The 24477-nt window shown below is 38.7% G+C and overlaps 1 protein-coding gene across 1 annotated transcript in view; it reads left to right on the top strand.

Moving 5' to 3' along the window:
• The window catches only part of ACSS3 (acyl-CoA synthetase short chain family member 3), a 154235-nt gene that overhangs the window by 122792 nt on the left and 6966 nt on the right, over positions 1-24477 (top strand). Inside the window, exons 12-13 of the mRNA XM_040989908.1 lie at positions 12414-12495; positions 15015-15137. Of these exons, the coding sequence (XP_040845842.1) occupies positions 12414-12495; positions 15015-15137 (205 nt within the window). The remainder of the gene's footprint in view (positions 1-12413; positions 12496-15014; positions 15138-24477) is intronic.

Raw genomic sequence — 24477 nt, 5'->3', positions numbered from 1 at the left:
AGAGAGATACATTCTTTCTCTGCCTACTTATGGTTTCTATCATGAAGGTAAATTGACTTTTATCAAATACCTTTTATGTATATTTTGTGATGAATATGTGATTTTTGTCCTTTATTCTGTTGTATGGTATATCATGTCAATTTATTATTTTGGTGTTTATTGTTTTTTATGTTTATATGCTTGAGAAGGATATGTGGGTCACTGATTAGGGTCACCGATTAGGGTGGAGAGTGTTGAAGTAATGAGGAAGGAGGATGGGACAAATATTTCTAATTATTTTGTTTTTCTCCTGTATCTGTAGGGGAGGGGGTTAATCTCCTTGCTATCAAACTATATCTGCATCCCATCAGGAATGGGGGATGCTCATTTGATGTCTTAGAGACACAAATGTAGGGAACAATATTCTGAGGGTATGACTTGAGTTGTTTTGACATTTCTGAGATGTTGTTGGTTTCATTGTTCTAGATTGAGAAAATTCTTCCAAGGTCTTAGTTGACAAAGTCCACCTTAGCGCATCCACACACTCACTTGCTGCAAAACTTGGCCAGGAGATATGTGCAACCTGTGCTACTTTGCATCCTCTGATGTGGCATTCACCTTCCTTTGATGGTCTAGATGATCTGGCTGTCACATCCCCTGTGTGCATCTGGATCTGCTGTCTGCTACAAAGGCATCAGCAACTGAGGAGGCCTGGCCCCTGAATATGTATTCAAAGCTTGTACTACAATCCTGTAATTTTCCCTGTGGCTAGGGTTTGAGTCCATAGTTTAGTTGAGGAGTCCCTGAAGAAACATTACCTGGGATGACCCTAGACCAAAATCTGTATGCACCTGCTAAGACGTGTTGCAGACTGGCCTGGACTTGTCTGCCCACAGACTTGGACCTCTGATATGCCAATGGATACTGTAACCCGGCCTGCCCTGAGCTGCCGTCAGCCTTGGCTCTCAGACTCACTAGTAGGATCTATGGCCTAACAGAAGAATTCCCAGTCAGGTTCCAGGTTTGAATCTCATGTGCTCTGGTAGGTATACCGCCCAGTCTGACAGGGACCACCTCCTGTCCTGACCTTCACTGTCAGGTACTGCAGCCCTGCCAAATTGTCCTCATTCTGGCTCATCGGGAAGTATGACAGCTAGGTCCCATGTGGGCCAACCCCAGACCAGGCTCTCAGATGGATTGGCAGTTTCCAGGACCTAGTCCCTGTCTTGCATCTACTCTCTCTTGGGCCTAGCACAGCAAAACCTACTTCCAGACTCAGCAGCCATGTTCAGACCTCTCTGCCCCATCCCTACTTCTTGTGCTCACAGTGGAAACCACAACCTAGCCAGGAAGTGCCCTTAGTTTTCCTGTCAGGTACACTTCCATCCAGATCTTGCACATGCTGATAGTGCCCTGACAGCCTGGCACGCCTGCCCCCAATCTCAGTACTTGCCATAGGATGCTGTAGCCTGATTTGGCCTGCTTCCAAGCCCAAGTCTTGCCACTGGGGGCTGTAGTCTAGCCCTGCCCAGCCTATCCCTATGCTTGGCTCTCCTGTGAGCCTGAGTGAAGTAGCCTAGCCTGATGGCCCACACTTGATCCTGGCTCCTGCACATACCGGTGAGTGAGCCTGGCCAGCTTTCAACCACAGTTCCCATGAGTATCATTGACTTCTTTGGTCATGCCTAGCTTGGTAAATCACTAATCCGAGTAGGTACTGCAGATCCACAGGGGTGAGCCCACATATCCACTGCAGAATCTGCCCCCAGACCTGGTTCTCTCACGTGCTGGTCAGTGTCATGGCCCAGTCTTCCATGGTCCATCCACTGCCCTGACACTTATTGGGAGATAATGTGGCTTAGCCCTGCCAGGCAGGTGCCACAACCCTAGCTTTATGTGTCCTTGTGAGGGGCAGGCGATGCCGCCAGGTGTAACCTTGGTATCTCACGTGGGTGGGTACATTGGTCTGATTCAGATATGCCTCTGGTCTCACCTCTCCAAACCACCATGTGTCAGCTCCCTTTGTTTACCTGTGAGTGCAGTTACCTAATTCTTGAAGCTCCCAGTCATTCTACACCTGTAAAATACTGCTTTGTTGACCCCTCATCCTCACACGTCCCTAAACCCTCTTTTCTTGACAATTCATACCCTCCTCCCACCCCCGAGAGAATTGGCATGGGTCATCTTCCCCATATATTTTTTAAAGTAGATAGGTAGGGGCCCGGCGCAGTGGCGCAGTGGTTAAGGTCCTCGCCTTGCATGCCCAGGATCCCATATGGGCACCGGTTCTAATCCCAGCAGCCCCTCTTCCCATCCAGCTCCCTGCCTGTGGCCCGGGAAAGCAGTCGAGGACGGCCCAAAGCTTTGGGACCCTGCATCTGCGTGGGAGACCCGGAAGAGGCTCCTGGCTTCGGATTGGGATAGCATGGGCCGTTGCACTCACTTGAGGAGTGAATCATCGGACAGAAGATCTTCCTCTCTCTGTCTCCTCTCTGTATATCTGCCTTTCCAATAAAAATAAAAATAAATCTTTAAAGTAGATAGGTAGGTAGGTAGGTAGGTAGGTAGATAGATATGGAAACTATGCTGGCACACTTGTATAGTTAAAACGAATTTGGCAATTTGGCATTAACCAGGCCTAGAATGCCTGCCAACTACTGGCTGCTTTTTTCCCAGCAGTGTAACACTTGCCCAGGTACAAGGCAACTTAGGCAGTTGCCTACAACTGTCGTTGCAGTGTTTCTTTGTTTGCCTATGTAAAATCATGCTTGCCTCTGAATGGAGTCCACTGGATGACAGTGAATAACCTCTCTCATATGGATTTGATTTGCCAGCATTTTGATGAGGATTCTAGTATTTGTAATTCCTCCGAGATATTAACATGTAATTCATTTTTGTTGTCTTTGTCAGGTTTGAGTATAAAGAAAATGTGTCTCATTGAATGAGTTTGGATGTATCCCCTTCTGTCTAGTTTTTCTTTGTTTTTTAGAAATTGAAGGAAGCATTTGTTTCGGTTCTTCATAGAGGTAATCGGTGATACGATGTTAATCTGGCATTTTTCTTAGTTAGGAGGCAGTTTGTGTCAGTTTTGTTGCTTGCTACTGGTCTATTCAGGTCTGTTATTTTGTTTATCTGCTTTTTTTCATTTAATCAAGATTATGAAAGTTGGTGTACAGTTGTTTATAATGCTTTTTAGCTGAATTTCTGTGGCATCTGTTCTGATGTCTACATTTACAAAAAGTTCCTCATAATTTGAATCTTCTTTCTACATCTTGCTAAGAGTTTGATAGTTTTGCTTGTATTTTCAACAAATCAACTCTTGATTTGTTGCCCAGTTATGGGTAGGACTGAGCTGGAGCCAGAGTCAGGCGAAAGAATCAAATCCATACATCCCACAACGCTAGCAGTTGGGAAAACTGAGTATTGAGATTAGCAATTGTATGCTTCTCTGAAATAGAACGCATTGCAACATAGAATTGGTTGAAACTTGACTTGTTAGGTGAAAGACAGCCAGAGGAATTGCACGGGCTTGCTAAAAACATTATATTTGGAACATGACTGTGTGTGAATGGTTAGCTAGCTTGGGAAAGTACATGCTTTCAAGAGCTTTTGAAAGCAGTCTCGCAACACGCATTTTATATAGCCTAAGTGTAAGTGAGTCATCTATTCTATAAAGGAGCTGCTACAATATCCCAGAGATTATTTTTGAGGCCAGTACATTTTAAACTCCTCCTGGGATCTGTCTTTCCAATTATGAGTGGCTTAGCCTCCCATCCATTTAGGGATGATAGAACAAGGCAGTCTCATACACAAACTGCAGTGTTTTGGAGTACCAATTTTTTTTTTATATATAAATTACTTGAGGAAGCAATCTATATGATACACAGAGGAAGTTAGTGTCTCCTTTTGGTTCACAGTGAAAATACATACTTATAAATATTCACACTATCGTGTTATAATTCTAAGATAGGAATAATCAGGAAAAGGTACCACCAACATCTCAGCCTTTGTATCCCTCTCCTCTCCCTCCCATTTTCTCTTCCTCTGTCAGAGACTATTTCTAGAAAACCTTTTTCAGGAACTTTTCTTCATCTAAAAGAGTAAGCATCTCGTTGTGAAACCCACATTGTCTACCCTGACTCATGAACCTGAAAAAGATTTACGTATCCCAACTGCTGCCTGTGGTATAGACAGAAAATTTCCATGTTAGCCTCTAGCAGTAAATGTTAATGGAACAGCCACATGTCAAGAAACTGGTATGTAAAGACAAAAAGCTCCTGCTGCATTTGGCTTTCTCCATCCTCTTGGTTCTGGCATCCTGGGAATCGTTGCTTTGCCCTCCTGGGTACCCCTTCACTAGAAGGTAGACGTTTCTGTGATTTCTAAACTTCCGGAAGCACTGGGACGTAATAAACATGGATGGGTTAGTTTTAGTAGGTTATTTGCATTCACAGAATTTCCCTTTATAGTGTAAGAAGATTTCATGTCCACATCGTGTTAGGAAATTCTTTGATGTTGAAACCCAATCCACCTAGTTAATTTAGTGGGGGAAGTTATTCTATCTGAATTGCTATGAATATAAAATGCTCATGAGTTTTAGATGGTGCTTCTGTAATTTCATCCAGATTTCCAACGTGCAGAAATAATATCATGAGTCAGTAATTTCCAGGCAGCAGAGAAAGGACGTGAAAGGAACGTTTATCTGCCTTCCTTGGTATCACAGTGCTGTTATTAAAACCATACATCTTTGTTTCTTTCTGATGGGTGTACATTGTTCTCACACCATCCTTTGTTGCCTTTGAAAGCTGCTTTGTTCATCTTATGCTGTGTTTGTCTGACCTGTGCCCCATGGGCAGTGCTGGAATACGAGGAAGCTGTTTGCAATCAGCCCATCGGTTTATACTTTAGTGGCTGCCAATTTCTCATTCTCCAGTTCCTGAACTCTTGGCCCTTAATGATGTTTGTTTCCCTTTGTGCAGCTTCACAGGGGTGAGTCGGCCATTGTTGTATTGGGAAATGAACGGAAATGCTTTCTTGTTTCCAGAATGTCCTCTGGGCAAAGTCTATGATGCTCTGTCACTGTGATCTGTTCCTTCTGTATCTCATCAGCACACTTCAGGATGATTTTTTGAGTCTTTTAACATCTCTATGAAGTGGCTAATGGGAAGATATTCTCTTCAATTTTGAGTAACTGAGCATTGTTAGTTACACAGCTGGAATCACATTACTGCAGAGTTTGTTTTGTTTGTTTACCAAGACACAAAGAAATTATAGTCTAGTCAATCTCTTGTAGTATGATAAAACATAAAGTAAATACACAAAAGGAAAATAGGGGCAGTGAGCAGTGTGGGAGTGTATAGTTAGAATTTAATACCAGCATTCTATAGGGGAAAGGCGCTTTTTATTTACTTCTGTTAGCCTGGGAACTCTGTCGGGAGAAATAAACACAGATTACAGATCTTTCTTAGTTTTAGAAGTAGGCACCTTGGATTGGCTAGCAACGTGTTCTTTTCCAGGGTTACTGACATGCTCTTGTTCTGGCTATTTCAATGTTTTGCTGTATGGTGCCTTCTTCCACACAGGTATCCCTCCAGCCTCAGTTAATCTGCTGCTGTATTCAGAATGGTGTCTTCTGTCAGAGACATTCTGTAAAAGACTCGATTCACCATAGAAAGAGTTGTAAAGGCCGGGGACGTCCTCCTGGAGCCTAGTCTCCTCCAAGTTTTTTGCTTGGAGGAGTAGGGAAGATGTTATGGGATAGTGGCGACTGATTGTGATTTTCATTTGAAGGATGAGTACCGGTGATCAGTGGTCCATTTCTACTATTTTCATGATTTCATTTTTTTCTACAATTAAACTCTGCTTATATCACTGTAATTAAAGAACTCTTCCTAAAACTTCAGGAAAGAACTTCAATACAGTATTGCAAAGGGAGAAATGCATATATTGGATTATTGAAGGTAGTAACAAGGATTAAACTGTGCACTTGGAATATTGCAAAAACTCCTTCTGTCTGTGTGTGTGTGTGTATACATATATATTAGGATCTATGTGCTTGGCATGGAAGAATATAAATACTAATCTGTAACATTAATTATATAAGTATGTAATTATATAACATTGTGTTTATTGTTTATACATAATGTAATTATATATTATATGTATGTAATATCTATGGGACCTGGTGCAATGGCTTGATTGGCTAATCCTCCACCTCTAAGTGCTAAGATCTCATGTGGAAGATGGTTCAGATTCTGGGTGCTCCATTTTCCATCTGCTTCCATCTTATGGCCTAGAAAAGCAGTAGAGGATGGTCTAAAGTCTTGGGTCCTGGTACCTACATGGGAGACTGGGAATAAACTGCTGGATGCTAGCTTTGGACCAGCTCAACTCTTGCATTTTCAGCCATCTAGGGAATGAACCAGCAGACAGAAGGGCTTAGGCTTGGGTTCTCCTTCTCTCTGTAAATCTCCCTTTCCAATAAAAGGAAATAAATGTTAAAAAACAATCCATGAATATGCTATGGGAAACATGAGAAGAAAAGTAATATCTTGATAGAAATTAGGTGTTTATGAACTAGAATGTGTGTATGTGCGTGCATGCTTTTTTGGAGGAAAGTGTCAAATACTCTCCATTCTGAAAATATTTTTTTAATTCAAAAACACTGAATTTATTGTAGCTTATAATACATTGGTCTCCCCTAGCACCTGAGACCTAATGTATATTGTAGTTTGATTAATGCCTAGCATAATGACTGAGGAATATGATACATGGACTAAATATCTACTGAAGAAATGAATATAGAAGTTAATACATAAATTGATTAGTTCTATAAGCACTGCCTCTTGTGATTTCTTTTCATGTTTATAATTTCATCTTGTCCCATTGGGTACTTCAACTCAAATCTGCCCTGTACTAGATCATCCTGTCTGTGCTTTAACCCACTTGCTTACATCACTCTTCTAGCCCCTACAATATGTGGTCTCACTTTGCTACCTCTGCTGCTTTCCTGTTTGCTCTTTAATCACCATCACTGTTGTACCTGCTCCATTACCCTGAAGTTACAACTCTGAATATTTTACTTGGAGAGTTCTATGGTTATTGTTGAATTAACTTGCAACCAGATTTATTTCTTTGTTTGCCCATGGTACAGAGTTATTATTAAAAACCCACTCTCAATGGATCCTATGATAATGAATTCTCTTGATTCATATATATATATATGAATCATATATATATTCACATATATAAATATATATATGAATCGTATATATATATGAATCAATATGAATATATATATATATATAAATTCTTCTGTTTTTTCATGTCCAGTGGTCTTCTTTCTTTGGTTCTGCTTCAACAATTTAATTGGGCTTGGATTTATCCTTCCTGGTCCCTACTCTTTGGTTCACCCTAAGAATTTCTAACATTGATTTTGTTACTTAGCTACCATGCTGAGCATACCTATGTATCCACCCATTATGGCCACCACCATTCTGATTCTGACAGGCCTTCATGTTTTATTTGATAACCACACTTGTGCCATCCTAGGTTCTTCAAATCAAGTATCAACCCAAATTCTCTATCTCCTCTCTACTTCTTCAAACCCCCATGTCACTTCACTTGAACAGAATTTTACTGACTGTTTATCATTTTTTCTTTTTTGTGTTGCCATCACCATTGATGTAACCTGGAAGTTCTAGAATCAACTTTAGTTGTCTATTCTTCAGTCCTCACACTTAAATTCCATCATTTTACCATGGCTTCTATTTAATACATCATACAACCTTGGGCCTTCTTTCTGAAATACAGATTTTTATTACAACTTTTTCTTAAAAAATTGTTTAGTAACTTGGCATTATCATAGGCTTATTGAGCAAGGGAAGATTATCCAGTGAAGCAGAACCCCAAGGGTGTGTGTATATTGAGACAGCAGTTAATTTAACGAAATTGTTTTCTGATCTCTGAACTGCACAAGACAAAGATTCTGCATTACGGTCAGGTGGGCAGAAGACCCAGGCAGTAGCTGCAGTTTGAGTCTCGGGGCAGTTTCCTCTTCCTTCAAGAAAGTCGATCAGTATTTCTACTGAAGCCTTTAACTTGGTAAGGCTCATTCACTTTGGGAATGTAAGGGACTCTAAGTTTAGTGATCTACACATTAATCTTACCCTCAAGATGCCTTCAAGTGATTTATTCAGAAACTATTTTAATATTATGGTTTATCCACATTGACATATAACACTAACCATCACACCTATTCATGATGTGTAAGATGGTGTAGAGTTTGCCCTTTGCTCCATTCGCACTTTATCCTTCCTTCATGTTCTCCAGACACAAATGTGCATGCATCAGTGTGGAGGACTTAAGAACGTTGATCACAAAGCAGAAAATACCTACATAAGGTACAAATTTAAATCTGTGTGTGGCAAAAATGTTTTCATTCTATACCCTTTTCATGGTGTTTCCTCTAGCATACAATGCCTAACACATATTGTATATGTAGGATTCCTGGCTAAATGTTTCTGTAGAATGGCGGGGATGATTCCAGCATCTGCTTTTCTCTCCTTATTATCCTGAGGTTTCATGTTCCCTTTTTTATTCTCTCCTCCACTTTTAAATCTTTTTCTTATGCTCTTTAATACATTTACCTGCCATCCTGCGTGATATTCTGTGACTGTTATTACTTCTATGTTCCAAAGGGACAAGTGAAATGTATGACATCTCTCTCAAATGAGAGGTTTAATTATATATATGAGAGATGTGAGATTTTACATCTGTGATTATTTTTTGAAGATTTATTTATTTGAAAGGCATAGTTATAGAGAGGGAGACAGAGAGGAAGGGAGGAAGAGAGACAGATCTTTCGTCTGCTGTTTCACTTCGCAGATGGCCTCAAAGTTGGGCCAGATGGAAGGCAGGAGCTAAGAGCTTCTTCCAGGCCTCACTTGTTGGTGCAAGGGCCCAAGCACTTGGACCATTTTTATCTGTTTTTCTACTAGACATGGTAGTAGGGGACTAAAATGGAAGTGGAGCAGCTGGGACTTGAACTGGCCACCCTATAGATGCTGATGTCGCAAACAGTGGCTTTGCCTGCTATGTTACATGGTTGATCTCTATTTCCAGTTGTTAAAAGTATATTCAGATAAGTTTAGGATTATGTTTAGTACTGAGTGTTATTAAGGCTAAGATTTTGTTCCCACTAAGTGGAGGTTTTAATATTTGATGACTATCACCAGCCCTCTGATAAGTAGAAGGAAGGCAAAAGCTGTTTCCTGAGGAGTGCACCCCGTATTTAGGTGCAGCAAAGGTTTACATTCCACTTCGGGAATGCCATGGTCTGGAAGTGTATACACCAATGTGAACTGACTGTTCACCTTAATGAGAGAGATTTTATAAAACTGTGTCACATAATGCAATGTAATTAATAAAAAAATTGTTTTAAAATCTTATTTTAAAAAATCTTGAGAAATTTTAGGCCTGTAAACAGTTTGTGCAACCATTGAGAATGCTTAGTTTAACTATGCTTACAAATCCAAAATAGGAAATCTCAGTTCTATCCTTAAAGCTTTCTCCTCCTACCCTCCCAGACAACTGCTAGCTGTATTTTTCTTCCTGTAGGGTTTGACTGACTATGTGAATGTACTTTAGTGGCTGGCACTGTGGCATAGCAAGTTAAGTCTCTGCCTGTGATTTTGATATCCTGCATTGGAGCTAATTTGTGTCTTAGATGCTTCACTTCTAATCCATCTTCTTGTTCATGTGCCTGGGAAAGCATGGAAGTTGACTCACATGTTTGGGCCCGTGAACCCACGTGGAGAGACAAAAGAGGCCCTACGCTTCTGGCTTTGGCTTGACATGGCACCAGGCCATTGTGTTCATTTATGAATGTGAGCCAGGTGATGCAAGATTCCTCCTCCTGTCTCTTCTATCTGTGTAACTCTGCCTTTCAAATGATTACTTTTATAAAGAGAATGTATTCTATCATTAGTTCTAAATTTTTCTCAAAAAACATAGGTTATCAGGGATTTTTTTTTTTTTTTGGTGAAATCTGTTATTATTGGAAGGGTAGATCAGATTTGTAGAGAAAAGGAGAAGCAGAGAGAGAAAGATCTTCCATCCACTGGCTCGATCCCCATATGGCTGCAATGGCCAGAGCTGAACTGATCCAAAGGTAAGACTTCTTCCTGATCCATCATGTGGATGCAGGGTCCCAAAGCTTTGGACCACCCTCTACTGCTTTCTTAGGCTACAAGCAGGGAGATGGATGGGAAGTAGAGCAGTTGGGACATGAACCAATGCAGGTTATCTTATTTTAAGAACAGAGATTGTAAATCTGAGTGACTTGGGCCAAGTGTGAGATTTTCCTCTCTGGTAATACTCATAGCATAATGTGCTATATAAACTCTTGGTCGTATTTACATATACTATGTACAAAAGGCCACCTAGGAACTTTAATACTGTAAATTATAATTCATTTGTATCATTTATAAGTGTTCATAAGTGCTCTGTGAGGAAGCAATGTGAATGCTAGTGGAAAATTCTTTGAATTTAGATAGATAAATGATAGAAATGCTGATCTTAATATTCTCAGCACAACAGTATAAATATTGGCTCCCACACCCTGGATTATCTTGAAAGCAGCATGAATGTCAGTTTTGTTTATTATCACTGCTGACTTTTTTTATAACAGCTATTTTCTGGCACCCATATGTCTGTCAAAAGTGAAAACATGAAAGGCAGAAAGGACTGCATGTTAGGATGTATTTCTTGGGATTGGTTGAAAATTATTCCTTATATAAAGAGCAAAATGTACCTCCATCAGTTCTTACTGTTTATTTGCATATGATCCGCTTTGCTCATTAATGTTACTCTTGTGAAACCATATAGGAATTTAGTTCACTGTTACTGCTTCATTTTCCCATTACTTGTTTGCCTAGAGTATCCTAAAACTGCTGAATCAATTTTAATATTAGTTTATTTAAATGTAATTAATCTTAATCATAACACATTTTCATAATCTTCATAAAATGTCGGAAGTAGATGAAACTGTTGAAGTGAAATTGTGTGTGTGGCTTAAAAGGGTGCACACAGCAGTCGGTTAAACGAACCTGGATGAGTGGTCCACTTTGGCTGCTAGGTTAGTGATGAGCAAACAGAGTAGCAGCAGCAATAGCACGTGCACACCAGCTTTTCTGTGGATGTCATTCACAGAGTACAAAAGCTTTCACATTTATATAATTGCGTCAAGTTCTGAAATGCTCAGGGTTGAGAATTTCTTTTGTATACAAAAAATAAAAAGGAATCGACAAAAGAGCGTGTCTCACCAAATCGTTAACAGAATACTGGATGTGGCAGACTTGAGCAATATCAGCTGGGCTTTCCAAGGAGACAGTAGCAGGTGCTCACACTTGGAACACGACTTCTGCCTGCAAATAAGCAATTAAACTTCAGTGCCCAGGAAGTCGAGTATGAGCACCCACTTCCCTCTTGTCTGTCTCCAACAACACAGCCTGAAGAGAGGGTGTGTAATGTTGCCTCAAGTGGATGGTAACCATCTCTACTTGATATCAATTTTTTCAGCATCCATCTGCTGTCAAAACTCCATTTAGTATTTCTTATTGAAAAAAACTTAAGATTTACAGTTTTTAAATCTTGAAATTATCTAAATATTTGTCCAGACAACAAGTTGAGTGGATATCTAAATTAATAGAAACTTCTACAGGGAGTCAATATGGGATTTTTTTTTTTTAGTTATTCGAAACATAGGGAGGTAGATAATGTATGAAGAAACAAGGATTAAACCCTTACCATGTAACAGCTTTGATTTGAATCTACAAGGAAAGAAGGAAGCATAAGAAAGTACTGATTGCCAGCAGGAGGTTAACATTTTGTTGCTTTGTATTTTATATGCTCAGGCATTTCTGTGTGTTCAAAGCACAAAGGTTTGGTGGCTGTGAGAAGAAAGAAGACAGAGCACTGAGAGGGGATTTCCAGAGGAGGGAGGCACGTGGATTGGGAAGATAAGATTGTGTACAGGATGCTTAATTGGAACATTCCATTATACAGACAGCTGGTGCCTTGTTACTTTAAAAGAAAGCATGTTTCTCTTAAGAAGTAATTTGGTGATGCATATTTTGATTTTCTTTTGCAGATGTTGTGCTCCTTTTTGAAGCAGTTGTTGCTGCTGCTAACTATGTGAATGCCAAGTGCTTGCCTTTCGTGTACTCTACAAAAATTGCATTCATTTTTCAATAATTCTGCCTCACTGTGGGCAGCTACTTGGGCTCAATTGGCCATGGACTGTGCAGAAGATTTAGGGATTACACTTCAGATTTGAATTATAATTATCTGTCACACTGGAAAAAATAGCCCTGATGAATTTGCTTTTGTTACTGTTTTTATTGCCATTCTAAATGTTCTATTGCTTTATTAAGGTTACCATTACCACCTGGAGCCTTTTCTGGACTTTGGAAAAATCAAGAAGCATTCAAGCATTTATACTTTGAAAAATTTCCTGTAAGAACTTTAAAGTACTTTCATAAAAGAATCTTTTGTACTTCTCTATAATCCTTTTCTATTAAAAAGTACAGCTGGTTCCCAGGATCGTGGATCAAGAAGCACCTTTTCAGGAACATGTGAACCAGTCACCAACTCTCAGCAATAAAGATGCCCAACTTACAATTATCTAAATAAGCCAGTTTTATGTTTTATCCATCTCTGGATATAGACATTTCTCAATTTCTCTTAGCAGCTTTTCCTAGAATATGATAACCCTTGGTATAAGGGCTGCTTGGGGATCTTTCAGTACTCTTTCTCTCCCTGAATTCCTCAGTAGAGACTAAGAGCAAGTGATCAGAATTTTATGTCAGTAAGATACGTTAGCCTGTTCTACAACAGATTATACAAGCAAAATGTAATTGGCTTTCCCAGATGTTGTTGTTATCTGCTTTTGTTGTCTTTCCTGCTTATACTTTGAATTGTTTAATTAAATTTCAATTTTAAAATGCAAATACAAAATAGGAAGAATGTTCTCATAGTACATTCCCACCCTAGTTCCTTGCGTTACAGTGCCTTCCTGTTTCCCACTATGTCCTATAGTAGTCCATTCCAAGGACGACTTTGTTTTCATAATGGCACTGAATTGATAATACTCATCAGAATCCCCAAATCACCCATCTGCTCTCCTGTTGACTCTTTGTCCCCCCTATCATCTGTGAAGAATTGGAAGAGAGGAGCTGGTAGGCCCTAAAGACAAAGGAGCCATAAAGAGGTAGAAGAGGCTAGTTGCCTGGATTGTTTCACAATATATGTAGGGAAATATTGAACTGTACCTCACAAAGTGTACAAGTTTTCCATGTTAAACCAGCTAAAAGTTTAACTGATTGAAAATGAAACACTAAGATTCCATCATGCATCATGCTGTTAGATAAAAAGGAATGAGTGGTTGCATTTTCATTTGGAAAGTGAGTCTGACTGTTTGACATTCTGTCTTCATTACCTGTAAGTAAAAGACAGATGAGCTAATCAACTAGACAAATGGCGCTATGGTAGCTTTCTCTGGGAAGAGATCTTGGAGTTGAATGACCTTAGTAGCCAAGATTAAACACACTCCTGAGAGGCCAAGGCAAGGAAAATCTGTCAGCACAGCTGACTGCAGTCAACCCAATCTGTCTACCTGATGAGCTACAGCCAACCTATCAGAATACTAATTTGATTGATTACAACCTGACAGTGGAAATTCGTATGTACACATGGTTCTACTGTGACTACCTTGAAAACTCTCCAAACACCAGTAAGTGGGTAAGCTGTATGATGTAAGTCTGTTTTCTGCATTCTAGCCCAACCTTACACTTCCCATCTGAGCACACAACGGTTGGGTAGCTTATCCAAATTTCACATGACTTGGAGGTCTGTCTCTAGTGTTCACACTCCTAACTACTCTAATACTGTAGGACTTGTAGAAAAGCTGCTAATAATTTTTTTTTTAAGGATTCCTTCTTGTATTTGATAACCAGAACTACAATAGAGGGAGACAGAGCAGTCCTCCGGTTCACTCTCTAGAGCATCACAGCAACCAGGTCTAGGCCAGGACTAAACCAGCAGCCAACTTTCTGACCTCCCTCCCATGAGGGTGGCTGAGACCAAAAGAATTGAGCTCTGGCCCACTGCCTTCCCAAGTGTACTAACAGGAAGCCGGAGCAGAAGCGGAATAGCTGAACTTCAAACCTGTATTTGGATATAGAATGCTGGAAGCTCAACCGACAACACCAGCTCCCCAAACGGGCAATGATTAATAGCTCATGATGGGACAGAGTCTGTTCTGTTTTTGTTATGCCAGTTCATGCAGGCCTCACAAAAGTCTTAGAAGGCAGAGTTCATTTTTCAGCCCACATAAGAGCATACGCTCTACTAAGTAATGGAATTTGTATTAGAGTCAATGTACACAAACATAGAGGTCAGGATAACACAAAACATTGGGGAAAATAAAATATAGTTCTTCCTATTTTTATTGTTCTTGATTACTGTGTTTTCTGTGAGAGGAAAAATCTGCTTTTCTGAGTTGAATAAGAACTGAATTTTATACTTACTATTAAATTTTACTAAAGCTTAAATCCAATTCTAGTCCAAGTTAATAAACTAGTGATATATTTAAAATTATTCATAGAAGGTTTTGAAGCTTTTAGATTTAATGCAATTTAAAAAGAATGCTGTCAAGGAATTACTCTAATACCAAATGTTTTAGAATATTGAGCTATTACTTTTTCATTAAAAAAGAAATTGGGTTGATAGACTTTGCAGCTGCAAGTTCAAACACTTATCTTCAACACATATAAGGAAAGTGAACCTTGTTCCTGACTGTAACAGGAACAAGGCAACTGTTACACTTTTGAAATAAAAAATGAATTTCATACCCTAGTTATGAAAGGGCGAAATACCTACAGTGAATTACTTTTTACCTCATTGTATGTTTTACCAAGTTTAAAATGACTGAATTCTTTAATGTTGCCCTTTATTGAATTCAATCTCATTTTCAGGGATACTATGACACCATGGATGCTGGCTACATGGATGAAGAAGGCTATGTGTATGTCATGTCTCGAGTTGATGATGTCATCAATGTTGCAGGTCACAGGATTTCTGCAGGTTCCCTCGAAGAGGTACTGGCACATTGTGGTTTTCAGTATGTCTGGGAACAGAGCTAAACTGGAGGCCATCTTGGTGTTGTATCATTCTACTTGGAAAAGTACCACTTACTTCATTGGCAGCAGGGACTGGATTGCTGCAGTGGGTCTCTCACCTTTCTTTCCTGTAGCTTTTCCTCTTCACCACACCCCTTGGCCCCTGTAGGGAAGTAGTGTGGAGTTTTAGGCATTTGTAATTTTTTTTAATGAAAGAACCTCTTTGGTTTGCTTTGATATCTGTTGCTTGATTGGTTCTGACTTACTGATTGATTTCTGTTTTAAGTATCAGGTGTGCATGTTCTTCTGAAGTGATAAGGCATCTAGACATTTGATTGTACTACATCTCTACACTTTTCATCCAAAGTACATCACACTGATTCCCAAAAGAGGCTTTTTAAGAATCTAATTTCAGAATTTTTCTAGGGTATGTATAGTTTGCTTTCAAGATTGTTGTAACCATGCCACAGGCAGGATATAGGCCAATCCCAGCTTAGCCAGAGAAACCCTCACATTGCCCTCACTGTGTCCTGACATTGGCAACTTTGGATAATCTCGGCAATTTTTGCTAGCTGTGTTTGGTTTACTTGAAGATTCTCTCCATGGAATTACACTTTGTTGTAACCTTTGAGAAAGGATTAGTTCACTTGGATAAGACTTATCCAGGTTGTTGCATACGCATGCTTCTATAGTTCTTCCTTTCATGTTGCTTTGAGTCAGTCTGTGTGTTGATGTACTCCCAAGTGTGTGCTTCCATTCATCTCTTGAAGGACATACAGTTTGTTTTTAATTTGGGATGACTATAAATTCTGTTATACACATTTGGGTACAGTGTGTGTGTGTGTGTGTGAATGAAAGGTTTGCATTTCTCCAGGCTGAAAACCAAGAATGGTTTCATTGATTGTATGGTGAGGATGTGGTTTGTTAGATCCTGCCAAACTGCTGCCAAGAGTGATAATGTGATTTTGTATATGCCCTGTAAGTGTTCTTAACAATTTTGGCCTTTGTAAACTTTAAGAGCTAGTGAAAAAAACAGTTCACTTTTGCATATTGATATGTAGTCTATGATTGTGCTAAAGTTCATTAGTTTTAGGTGAATTTTTAGAAGGTGTATTGATATTATCTGTACAGTCTGTGAATTGGTATTTCATTACTTCCTTCTCAATCTTGATATATTTTAATTATTTTTGTATGTTGGAGCTGGGTGCAAAATATTGCTTTTATATATTTATTTTTTGATTCATGATAATTGACCATGATCTGAACTCCATGTAAATGATTTAGGAACTTTGCTTTTTTGAGTTGTTTGAATCACTTGCAATTTTCCATCCTTTTCTTTTTGTCCCATATGATTCATTATATTTCACATGATTTTCTTGTAGGCTGCAGCTTCATCATGCTTTTATTGTTAGCCTATCTCCATCATTTAACTTAAAATTTCAAACCACTTTCATTAAAAGTTTGATTACCTTCGTTGATACCCTCTATCGATGTCTACCAGTTAACTTTTTTCTTCAACTTCTTTTAATATTACTTTTGGGGAGAGAACAAGCTCCCGTATCCTGGTTCAGTCTTTAAATTCTCCCAGGGGGAGGGCACAGCATGGAAGTTAGGGCTGAGCCAGATGTGGGGAATGCGATGCAGGTCTCTGATGTGCATGGAAGGAAGTGGAGCCATCACTGCTTTCTCTTGGAGTCTTGACGGACAGGAACCAAGCAGGGAACCGAACCCATGCATTTGTGCGTGAGATGTAGGTGTCTGCACTGCTAGGCCAAACACATTCAATCTGTTGTCTTTTTTACCTCTCTTTTTCATTACATTTCTCTTCATGAACAGCTTTAAAACTGTTGATTTTTTTTTTTTTTGGCAAGTTCCTTTTCTATGCTAAGAGTCTCTGGGTTGCAAATCTTCCCAGGAACAGTTGTCTATACTTCTTGGCTATTTCTATTATAGGATTTTTAATAGTTATGCATGCTCATTTTCTTGTGCATGTGACACAGTGATGTTCTGGGTCATAGTCAGATTTCCTAGTAATCAGTATATCATTATTCCTTATCTCTAGGTAATCTGATGAAAGCCATCTTTTCCCACCAACCTGAGTTGCTAAGACTGCATGAACAAGGAAAAGGGAAATTGATTTTTCTCTGTTTTTAAATGGAAAGGAGGTAGCTATTTTATTTTCCACTCCTTCACAGTCTTCTTAGAAGCATTATGGTCTGAATCCAGACTTTGTTGTTTGAAATGTGAATAATGCTCCATAAACAAGACAATCTATGTGTCTCTCCTTTGTAAGCTTGGAATGTTTCCAAATTCTCATTCCTCATCTCATATATAATAAATATAATATTATATATCTCATTATATTATACATTATATACATCTCATTATATATGTGTGTATATATATAGATTATATATATATATATGTATATAACTTTCTAGGATGTTTCTAATTGGCCCTGTATTTTGTGTGGTTAAAGGTATAGTTTGGACTGTAACACTGTGGCATTCCCAAAGAAAGTAAAATGTTTTATTATACTTTTGATCACAGTTATTAATTTTACACATGTCTGTAGATCTAATTATCTTGGTATTTGGACAGTCTTAGTAAGGTAGGGATTTGTTGAGAATTGAGAAAAAGAGGAAGTTTTATTTTCCTAGTGACACAAACTGTTGAACATTTTGGATAGTTCTAATAGTTGCCTTTCCTTGTGCTTGACGTTTATTGACTGGTGTGTGTGTGTGTGTGTGTGTGTGTGTGTGTGTGTGTGTGTGTGTGTACACATGTGCGTGTGCAGGCGAGTGCACGTTTACAGGTGTAGGGATCAGGCTGTTACTTTGGTAGTAAGATGCTTGCACCCCACATTGGAATCCCCTGGATTCAGTTTTCAGCTATGGCTCCTGATTCCAGATACCTCCCAATTTCACTTTGACAGACAGTGGTTTTGGTGTTGCGGGGGGAGGGGGAGGAGGCTGGGGAAGGAAGGGTGGGCACAAGTGTGGTGGTATATTAGGCTAATCTTCTGCCTTCATAGCTGGCATCCCACATGGGCACTAGTTTGTGTTCTGGATGTTCTACTTCCATTGCAGCTCCTTGCTAATGGTCTGGGAAAGCAACAGAGAATGGCTCAAGTCTTGGACCACTTCATCCATGTGGGAGACATGCTTGAAGCTCCTGGCTTCTGGTTGATTGGCTCATAACTGGCAGTTGCAGCCATTTAGGGAGTGAGCCAACAGACAGAAGATCTCTCTGTCCTTCTCTCTGTAAATTTGTCTTTCAAATATAAAGAAATAACTCTTTGGAAAAAATGGTACTGGTTTGAGTAATTTGATTTTTACCCTCATGTTGAAGGCCTGAATTGTATTCCAAGCTCCTGGCTTCGTTCAGGCAAGGCTCAGCCATTCTAGCTTTTGGGGAGTTGGAGAATGAATCAGCAGGTTGGAACTCTCTCTGCAAATAAAATTTAAAAAGAAATACTAATGTCTTCATAGTTTTAAAACACCCCCAAAGCATGATTATTATAGTTTTCATAAAGAGTGAAAAATTAGTGAGACAGGTTAGCATATTTTCTTAACATTACATAACCAAAATGTAAAAAGTAAATTTTCCATTTATGTGCAACAAAAGACCATTCCAAATGATATAAAACAATCATTCATAGTAAAGCAATTATTATACATGTCTCAGAATAATTACACAAATAGCTATAAAATGTGAAGACTGTTACAAATCTTACTGAAAGGCATTGAAAATAAATACTACATGAAAATATGAAGGATAAGGCAATTATCCTTATATTAATTCATAAATTCCTTACATCTCAATAAATTTCATTTTCTAACTTTAGCAAATGGATTTGCACCATTATATTATCTATTTTCCATGAACTTTCTGAAGACCCCTAATTCTACATATAACATCAATCTGTACATCAACTTTGCCCTATATGAGTCATATGATTAACTCTTCTTCCTGGAAAGGCAATTCATAGCCAGTTCATCTTGTTTGTTTACTCAATACTTAGAATCTTCAAGAAAGCTGTGAATTAGCATTAGTTACTATTCACAGTTTCTAAAAAAAATTGCTTAGAAATTTGAGTCCTAGTATGTACCTGGGATTTCTATATTGGCCGTATAATAAGTTCAAGTTGAAGTGACCTAAAAAAACCTTACTGCTTTTCCAGGGTTCTCCATGGAACTCCATGGCTAGTACTAAGTAACATCTTGACTTTTTGAGATAAAACTCTGATGTCTAGTTAGAAGAACACGAATGTTCTCATTATATATCCTTAAAATGCCTATGATTTTTCCAATTTCTCTAAGTACTACTAGAAAAGAATGTGTTATGTAAGACTCAATCAAACCGATATTCTATTAAAATTACTGTATTAAAATATTTTAGGGACCTCTATGTTCTTTTCTGTTCTCATCATAGGAAAATAGGATATATTCATAAATTTAGGAGAATGTTATCCTTGCAAATCTCAGTACAAGTGGGAATTTCTATGACTGTTAAGTAATAAAATCTATTTTAACAGTTGGTTAGACTTTGAAAGCTCAGTCTTCAGCTCATCACTTGGGATATTTTGGTTAGATTTCAAGGAGTTCTAAAGAAAAGGGTCTGAAATAGGCTGTTTCAGGATTTGTGAGTCACAGTTGGTAGTCACCACTATTGTCCTCATTGCTCAGTTTCTTTCTCCATTGTGGGTAGGGTATTTCTTGCCAATGTATCTGGGAGGAACAAATAGGGCTATCTGATGACATCTTTATTGGTAGCTCAAGTTCCATTTTCTGTATTTGGTCTTGTGGCACAGTACATAAAGCTGGTGCCTATGATACCAACATCCCATTGGAGCAGTAGATAATGTGTAGGCTGTTTCACTTTTGACACAACTCCCCAGTAATGCACCAAGGAAAAGGGCAGAAAATGACCCAAACCCTGGGCCTGTCACCTATAAAATAAGAACCGTGGATGGAGTTCCCAGCTCCTAGTTTTGGCCTGGCCTGTCCCTGACCATGGTGTCCAAATGGTGAGTGAAGTCCTAGATGGAAGATGTCTGTCTGTCTCTCTCTCCCTCTCTTTGTCTCTTTCTTTCCTCTCCGTGTCTTGCTCTACCTCTCCCTGCGTTCCTCCCTCCCTCCCAACTCTGCCTTTCAAATAAATAAATGTTTTTAGCTAACGTAGAGCAGTGTTCACATAGAGTTGGATTCATTGAAGTGTGTTTTGACCACTCTGTTTTTAAGTTAGATAATTTGTTGACTAATTTTAGAATGGTTTATTGAAGATTAAATATATTTCTGTAAAGTGTACACCAATGAATGATTTGAAATTACAATTCCACTTATTGAATGACTGTTGGATTGAAATATTTGTAAAATTGCAAAATATTTCCTGAGTACATATTGATTTGAGTATTGATGATATGAAATCTCTGACAGTTTCGTAGGCTACTCTGAAAGAACTGGAAAGAAGTAATTTTTTATTCTATTGCAAAGAAAATCTCCCACTGCATCTCATGAGAGTGCCTGATTTAGATTGCTTTTCTAAATTCAGCTATATTCAAAATGTAACTGAAATTGAGGAACCAATGTGGATTAGTCAGCTCAAGCTTTGAAACCTTTAGAATGAGCTAAAATCTAAACAAAAATGGAAGTTTTCCCAACACAAAAAAGGCAGGCACCTACGAGGCTTATCACTATAAAAGATATGTATACTCACCTGCAAAACTACATCCATTCTTAGATAGTTAAATGACAGCCAACCACAGATTCTGCATAGATTCAAATATGGAGAGTGAATGAGTATGACCTTTGAGTTCCTCTTAACCCCATGGAGCATTTGGTTTATTTCTGTACTCAAATATCACCAGTGCACATTTTGATGCTTTTCTTAAATCACCATTTTATATGCAAAAATTTATTGCGTTGGCTCCTCCAGAAAGTTACTTCACTTTATGTCTTCTTCTAAATTGGTTGCTCAATATGATGTTTTTCTTTAATTTTTTTTAAAGATTTATTTTTATTATTTTTTTATTGGAAAAAAATAATATACAGAGAGGATATACAGAGAGATACAGAGAGATATACAGAGAGGAGAGACAGAGAGGAAGATCTTCCGTCCAATGATTCACTCCCCAAGTGAACACAACGGCCCATGCTATCCCAATCCGAAGCCAGGAGCCTCTTCCGGGTCTCCCACGCAGGTGCAGGGTCCCAAAGCTTTGGGCCGTCCTCGACTGCTTTCCCAGGCCACAGGCAGGGAGCTGGAAGGGAAGCGGGGCTCGCCGGGATTAGAACCGGTGCCCATATGGGATCCTGGGCATGCAAGGCGAGGACCTTAACCACTGCGCCACCGCGCTGGGCCCTAACATGGTGTTTCTACACTGTAGCAGGGAACCTCTTTTAGTGATGACACAAAATTTTGAAAAATGTGGGTTTTTTTTTTTGTAGTAACAGGTTTCTTAATAATCTGTTTGCAAGTATGCAAAAATGGGAAACCATTATCCCATGGGGAACTGTGTTATGTGCTGCTTGTGTTAGAACATCTCCTGCTCTTATGGAAAAATACTACTTTTTCATTTAAGTAGACACATTGTGAAATTGAAATAGCAATGCATATGAGTAGCGAGCTACAATTTTTGACATCAATTTATTTTAGGTGATAAAATCTGCAGTGATTGGAAAAGATAATTTGGAATTTTTCAAAACACATGGACAGTGGCTTACAGCAACGCTGACTATTTTAGTAGATCTTTTTGGACAGCTAAGATTGGCCAGGCAAAACTTTACTTTTATGCATTAAAAATGGAGTATTAGGTGGAATTATAAGATCTAGCCTGCCAAGTCTGTATCCTATCAGCGACAAATGATTACAGTGACTGCCAGCAGATATCTGGAAGTAAAATTTGTCTACTCTAAGCATATTGATCTTAGAAGTAAATGATATTATAACATTAAAATGTTGTTGGAATAGTTAGAGAATTTAGATTAAAGCTGTGGTAAAATAGAGTGTTGCATAATTGCAAAATATTAATTTAGTTCCAGTGTTTAGGTAAGAAGACAAGGGCATCATCCTATCAGCAAGGAATGTAGTAAAACATGTAACAAAATACACATTTATTTAACATGTATTACTCTAACACCGTAAGAGTCAGAAGTTACATGGATGGACAGCAGTAAGGATTCAAGAAGTAGGTGCTTACAAAAATATGTAGGAGGGATTTTGATTTGTGTTTTTAGTTACAGGCAGTGTGAAACAGTACACTGGATTTGTACCTAACGTTCCAGGAGTCCACTGAGTTTTAAAGGGGTTCAGACTTTGAGTTTTAAAGTGGGTCAACTTGGCTTGACTAGAAAAAAATTTCTTAGTATGAAGTTTGGAGCTTTATAGTTGCAAGTTTCAGATTCAATCTGTGCTTTTTCCTACCTCTCTCTGTCCTATTAGTGCAGTTTGCCAACTTCTGCATGTAGCCATTAGGTGTTAGAGTTCTTAAAGGTTTTCACTCTTCTCTTTAGTTTTGCTAAGTCATCTCATCCATGTTTACAGGTTACAGTAACATCTGGACATTCATGGCATCTAACTATGCATTTTGTACCTTGCATATTTCTGCATCCACCTTAAAGGGGTCTCAATGAAACATTTGTAAGACTTATTACATGATATTGCCTCCTAATTGTAGTTCTCTTTGTTTTTTTTTTCTGGCTTTAAAAAATGATATTACCATCTAAGCAATTTCTCAGGTCAAAAATCAAAGACTTCTTAGTCACTCATTTTCATAATTTATACCCAACCTATCATCAAATTTTTCTATTTTACTCTTAAATAAGCCCTGACATATTTGCACTAGCTCCCAAGAACTGACTCAGCTGCAGTAACATTTCTGGTGATTTCTGCTATAACCTTTGAGAGCCACTCTCCATAATCCTGTTATTTGGGATGAAACCAAGTAAGTTTGCTTTTTCCCAAAATTCCCTCTGATGGAATAGAGGTAAATATGAAATATCCTTGCCTGTGTGATTTCATATATGAAATCCTGGGAAAGGGCGTAGGGGATGGCAAAAGGATCCACAGTTACCGTGGATACGGGAAAGGGAGGGATGCATGGGCAGAGTGTAGTGTGAGTTAGGGATAGGGTACGAAAGCATTCTTTGTTATGGTTTATTAGTAGATACATATCTTACCTGAGTATATTTTCAAAAATCCATAGAAGGTGAAACTAAGGTGAAACATACGCAAACTATGGAGTGGAGTATTGGTGATGTTACGGTCTTCGATTATGGTTTGTAACAAGTAAGTTACACTGCTGAAGGATTGCCACAGTACTGCACATGTGTCATTCCTCCACAGGGCTTTGCCCATCACCTCCTCTTTGCTCAAGCAGTGTGTGCTCTTTGTTCCAATCTGCTTGATGTTACTTTGTAAAAGAAAACAAAAACCTGAAACATGTATTTTTCAGACAACTGGTTGTTTTTGCTCTAGGGAGAGAATTCAAAAAGGTCATGTGAAGAAAGAATTAAGTTTACTTTGATACCAAAATTTAAAATATGAATAATTTTGTGTTTACATATTGCCCATGAATTTTTGAATGCCCGAGTTCTTTTCACTTTGCATTTTCACTCATCATAAAATTTATGATTATTTATCCATGCTTTTAGAATCTATCATCATAAGAATTATTTTTCCTATGTTTGCTCATCATTCAGCCTCATGCAGTGTCACAACTTGGGTTATTTAGTAATTATTTGTTTACTGAATAAATAAATAGAAGACAGAATAAGACCTGCCAAATGAGCTATTACTGCATACCCACTGTTTTCCTGAAGTAGTAGAGATTTGGAGTCACTTAAATCAATACCATTTATAAACACCATTTCGTGGCTGAGAAAAAACTTCTAAGAACAGTCCCTGGGCCCAGCATGGTGGCCTAATGGCTAACATCCTTGCCTTGAACATGCCAGGATCCCATATGGGTACCGGTTCTAATCCCGGCAGCTCCACTTTCCATTCAGTTCCCTGCTTGTGGCCTGGGAAAGCAGTCAAGGATAGCCCAAAGCCTTGGGTTCCTGCACCCTCATCAGAGACCTGGAGGAAGTTCCTGGCTCCTGGCTTCAGAGCAACACAGCACTGGCCGTTGTGCTCACTTGGGGAGTGAACCATTGGATGGAAGATCTTCCTCACTCTCCCCCCTCCTCTCTGTAATATCTGACTTTGCAATAAAAATAAACAAATCTTTAAAAAAAAACAGTCCCCAGCAATGTCCAATTTTGCAAAAGATAAAATTTCATTATTTTTTGTTGTTGAAGGGTATATTTTAATAGTT

Source organism: Ochotona curzoniae, unplaced genomic scaffold (assembly GCF_017591425.1).
Source record: "Ochotona curzoniae isolate NIBS_2020 unplaced genomic scaffold, NIBS_Ocur_1.0 contig_1014, whole genome shotgun sequence".
Taxonomy (NCBI): domain Eukaryota; kingdom Metazoa; phylum Chordata; class Mammalia; order Lagomorpha; family Ochotonidae; genus Ochotona; species Ochotona curzoniae.
The sequence above is the reverse complement of the archived record's forward strand: the minus strand, read 5'-3'. Positions and strand labels throughout refer to the sequence as shown.